Source organism: Aegilops tauschii, chromosome 5 (genome assembly GCF_002575655.3).
Source record: "Aegilops tauschii subsp. strangulata cultivar AL8/78 chromosome 5, Aet v6.0, whole genome shotgun sequence".
NCBI lineage: Eukaryota > Viridiplantae > Streptophyta > Magnoliopsida > Poales > Poaceae > Aegilops > Aegilops tauschii.
The window spans coordinates 167,529,998-167,534,810 of NC_053039.3; the positions used below are offsets into that span (position 1 = coordinate 167,529,998).

Genomic DNA, 4,813 nt, shown 5'->3' on the forward strand with positions numbered 1-4,813 from the left:
CGACGCAGTCACCCGCTGCGGAGAGTGCCATAGCCTCCGCCATGCACGCCTGGTACGCCTCCTCCTCGTCCTTGCGCCACTCCTCCTCGTCGCTTTCACGAAGGACGGCCGCCAGCGCCGCCTAGTAGGTGGCCTCCTCCTCCTGGTCCTTGTCGCGCACGACGAGGGCCGGCGGCGGGGAGCCATGGTGCACGTCGCGGACGCCGCGCCTCCTGGCCTCCTCGTGCTCGAAGGCGAACCACCGTTGCCACGCGGGCGAGTCAAACGCGTACGTCGGGTCTTGGCACTACTCCGGCGTCAGCAGCTGCCTCCTGCGCCGCACCTCCTCCGCGTGCGCCCGCGCCGACCGGGCGCGCCGGCACTGGGATCCTCTTCGGATCCAAGTGCCAGTCATGTGGCAGCGTCATGTCGGGGTAGGGGAGGGGGACGCGGTGCTCCGAGTGCCACTTCGCCTGCTGCACTGGGACGGCGATGCGCTGCCTCGGCAGGTGGGAGGACGACGGCGGAAGCGGGGGAAGCACGCGGGAAGGGCCGGCGGTCGCCTTGCCCTTTCCCTTGCCGAAGAAGAGGCCCATTGCGGTGACTAGGATTTGCTAGGCTTTGTCGCTGGTGGGGGAGCACGGGGGTGACGAGATGGGGACGGGGCATCTGGAAGCGGATGAGGACGCCCACCCCCCCCCCCCCCCCCCCGCCGACGCTCGGATTAAAAGAGGCCGACCGCCGTCGCTGACGCATGGGCCCGCGGCGGGCGGTCATCATTAATAAAGCTGACCGCGGTAGTTGGGCGGCCGTCAAGTGGGGACGCGGCGGACACCGAGTGGACACGCGGCGAGTCCATTTCGCGTCCGCACCGACGCATTTCAGCCGTAAATCTGAGCCGCAAATGGGTCCATGCGGGCGTGTTTTAGGAATGGGTCGGCGCGTTGGGCCAACACTTTTGTCTGCGACGACCCAAACAGATGGCGACAGACAAAATGGGTACCTGCATTGGAGTTCAGGTCTGTCTAAGCAAGAACGGCTCATAATTCAAGTGTACCAAACCCTGATGAAACTCTAGGTTCAGGTACTATATACACTAACAAGGAGTTATCATAAAAAATACACTAAGAAGGAAAAAGAGCAGAGAGATCTATAAATTCAGTCATGCCCTGCGAATTTTCAGTTTATAAAGTATATAAACACCCCAATATCCTACTCCCTCCGTTTCAAAATAGATGACCCAACTTTGTACTACCTCCATTTACAAAGTTGAGTCACCTATTTTGGAACGGAGGGAGTATATGAGAACACACGGTTGCATGCTAAAACTCTATGCACGGGGACCTGCAGCAACGTGAAACGGCAGCTTTGCAGACGAATGTGGCGCTGACACCTCTGAAATCCGGTCCATGTTCGCAGAGCTCCCGTACGACCTTTTCAGCTGCTCGCTACCTGCTCGTCTTGCCGAGCCGTGCCTTGCGCACCGCCTCTTGGATGTGCCTCTCGTGCTCCTTGAGCATGTCCTCGATATTCCCTCCCGGCGGCACCAATGGCCCCGAGTGGTGGATCCTCCTGAGCTTCCTTCCATGGTTCTGACCACAGAAAGGCAATGGTGCGAGCCATGTGAGATGAAAGAATATAAATCCTCAATACTTCCCTTAGCAGTAGCACACTGATCATAGCGTCCTGCACCTCTAGGGGGTTCTTGTTGTGAGATGATGCAGGCCTATCAGGTGGCTGATTCTGATATGTAACCTCAACTGCATTCCTCAGATCTGTCGTGCAAAACTGTGGTATATGTGAATGCGATGATGCCTTTGTCCTCGAGGCAGAGGAATTTGCGACATGAACAGAACTGCAGGCACAACCAGGCGTCGTTGGATGATCTGTGTAACCTCCCATGTTCCATGTAGAGCCAAATCCAGGAACCTGCACCGTGGTTGGCGACGGGCGTGGCTCCACCCGGAAACCGGGCACGCTATCCTCGGGGTAGAACTTCACGCTGCTGCTCTTTGAACTGGCATGCGCGTGTTCCTGCAGGGTGACAAGGACAGGCAGATGTACTTCCGAAGGTGCATGCCTTATAAAGAGATGTGCTCATGTTTTAGGGGTAACTTTTTAGGAATTTGCCCATGTTTTTTAAAGCATAAAACTTGTTAGCTGTACATATTTATAATTAACAGAACAGACTAATTATTTGATTTTTTGTATAATAATCTATTAATTGGGAATTCAAGCAATAATCTGGAATCGCTACCTTCGATTCAGCAGCACCATTGACAGCACGACTGGTTACATGATTTTCATTTCCTGGATTGGAACATTCAGCTCCTCGTCCACCAAGAGCTGCCTTTCTTTGCCTGCAAGAACATGAATGCAGAGTGTTGGCATTTGATTGAACCGCCCAACAAGGAGTGCAATGAGTCCAGATGGAACAAGAAATGGTGATGTTGGCAAGTGTACCTCCTCTCTTCCTCTTGCCTGAGTCTAACATCATACTCCTTGCTTGCTGGAAATTTCGGTAGACTTGAAGGGTCACAAGCAAGTGGCTCTGTTTTAAAAAACTGAAAGAGATTTGAAACATAGGATAAGTACTACAGATCCTAAGATATTCGCGTAAGCAAAGTACTACAGGTAGATGCACAGTCACACAAGGGAGATCAGAAAACCGGCAGCAACTAAGGTTACCACTTACCACTGATAGCTATTCATTTCAAAATATACTAACAGCGGTCTAATTTTAACTACACTAATATGTTAAACTTCCAAGAAGTTAAAAAAAAGGAGATCATGCAGGAGAGCTGCATGTATATTCATTAATATGTTGCAACACCAAAGAAAAGTCTGAAGAAGTTTTGTAAGCCAGGTATTGGACCATACAAAAGATTCTTATGAGAGGATCAGAAACTTACATCACTCTGAAGAGCTGAGGAAGCTGTTCCACGAACTTCTGGTTCTAACGAAAGCAAGGAGTCTATGAGAACTACAGTGGAAGGAGGAAAATCTTTGAAAGTCTCAGCAACACACCGCCTATATTGCTGCTGAGGCTTGAACATCGCTGTTTCTGGCACCTTTGATTTCTTGCAATAATCATCCATCGGCGACCCACAGAGCTTAAAGATCTTGTGAATTTGCTCCACCTACGATAACATTATTGTAAAAAAAAATCATAAGACTTCAACCAGCATAAAAATCTGAAAGGTAACTGATGTTGTTTCTAGATCTTCAAAGGCAAAATAAGAAATACCTCGGTTCTTCCTGGCATGATTGGTTTGCCAGCAAAGAGTTCTGCCACAATACACCCTGTACTCCACATATCCACAGCGACACTATACTCTGTGGAACCAAGTAAAAGCTCTGGTGGTCTGTACCACAATGTCACAACACGGCTAGTTAGTGGTTTTGGATTGTCAGGGTCGAAAGATGTTGCCAGGCCAAAGTCTGCAATCTTCAGTACCCCATTGCTGTCAATCAAGAGGTTCGATCCTTTGATGTCTCGATGCAGAACTCCATTTTTGTGACAATGATCAAGGCCATGAAGCAGCTGCTGAACGAAGCACTTTATCTGACATTCATGTTTAATTGTTTGTCAATGTAAGTTTCTTAACTGTTCAATGCAAGAGTCGGACGCTAACCACCTGTGACTCGGTGAGTTTGAGGCCTGGACTTGCAATAAGACCGGAAAGGTCATGCTCCATGTATTCGAAAACCAGATACAGGCTCTGCGACACACGAGATGTTACAATTCCTTCAAGCTTTATGATATTTGGATGATCCAGTCTCCGAAGAATATGGATTTCTCTAGCCATAAAGCGAACACTTTCAGGATCCATGTTGACGAACCGCACCTTCTTTAGTGCAACAATCTTCCCTGTTTCAAGATCTCGGGCTTTATACACAATACTGTAAGTTCCTTGTCCAATCTACAACTCAAAAGAAAGCATTCAATTAATCAGTATTCTTTATCAGGAAATTTAATATACATAAGCCACGCAACCAAATCAGTTGTTCACCTTGTCTAATTTCTCGAATGAATCGGCTCGTCGAGGCAACCAGCCATCTACTGCTTTAGGCGCCACATATGCAAGCCAAGTTGGCCACCCAGAAACAACATGCTCACCTGAGAGCCCTTTCAACTCTGCATTGTTACAACTGCTGAACCTAGCATCAAAAGCTACCACCACCTTCTCTCCAGCATATGGCATGACTTTGCTGCCATCATTCGTACCTGATGCAGTCTTAGGGTCATCCTTACTTGATGGTTCTCTGTTTTCGGAAGTGGCATCAGCATGATCTTTGGTGCCTTTGGAGCAAAGGCAGCCCATAAGCACATGTGATGCCTTCTTGAACAAGTGAATCAGATCGAGACCAATCTTTGCAGTCTTTCTAGCCAATATCTGCGCTTGACAAGAAATGACCATTGCCTCAGATTCTAAATCTTGCTACAAGCTTGTTTGTTTTCTTAACCAAACAATGATTGAAAGACTTTCAGATGATCTTTCCCACTTTTATGGTATTCTTGGAAAACAAACTACAAGCTTAATTTTGATGTAAAAAAACATATTTGAGAAAATAGATGAAGTGGTACAAATAACCAAACAATAATCCGACAGAAACTGAATCCTTGAAAATAGTGCCAAATTGGACCTCAAGCTAAAACAGTCAAAAAAATTCCTTTCATTGAATTATGTGATTCCAACCAATGTGGCAAATTTGCCTGTGATTTGTAACCCACAAAAATTCTTTCAAATCCAGGTAAGTAAATATGGAACACGAAACACAATTCATTGATACAATTCTGACCTTTGGAAGGCAGCTGAACACTGAAAACTTC

At 47.9% G+C, this 4,813-nt stretch overlaps 1 protein-coding gene across 2 annotated transcripts; it reads right to left on the reverse strand.

The window, feature by feature from the left end:
* Positions 1-1,086: 1,086 nt before the first annotated feature.
* LOC109732152 (probable serine/threonine-protein kinase At1g54610) lies at positions 1,087-4,400 on the reverse strand. Of its 2 annotated transcripts, XM_045228682.2 has the most exons (8): positions 3,993-4,400; positions 3,618-3,902; positions 3,227-3,544; positions 2,892-3,119; positions 2,443-2,543; positions 2,237-2,339; positions 1,672-2,013; positions 1,087-1,571 (listed from the first exon to the last, which is right to left on the reverse strand). In XM_045228682.2, exons 1-8 carry the CDS (start codon positions 4,398-4,400, stop codon positions 1,428-1,430), a joined length of 1,929 nt encoding a protein of 642 aa, XP_045084617.1. In that variant the 3' UTR covers positions 1,087-1,427. The 2 variants fall into 2 exon arrangements, with proteins under 2 accessions (XP_045084617.1, XP_040245085.1); XM_040389151.3 differs by having other exon boundaries at positions 1,087-2,013.
* Positions 4,401-4,813: the final 413 nt, after the last annotated feature.

What these genes read in the sequence shown, in the direction of transcription:
- LOC109732152 (XM_040389151.3), bottom strand. Translation starts at nt 4,400, where the DNA reads ATGGTCATTTCTTGTCAAGCGCAGATATTGGCTAGAAAGACTGCAAAG. An exon ending in TCAAACTCACCGAGTCACAG is followed by an intron (nt 3,545 to 3,617) that starts GTGGTTAGCGTC and finishes CATGAATGTCAG; the next exon opens with ATAAAGTGCTTCGTTCAGCA. An exon ending in CCTCAGCTCTTCAGAGTGAT is followed by an intron (nt 2,544 to 2,891) that starts GTAAGTTTCTGA and finishes AATCTCTTTCAG; the next exon opens with TTTTTTAAAACAGAGCCACT.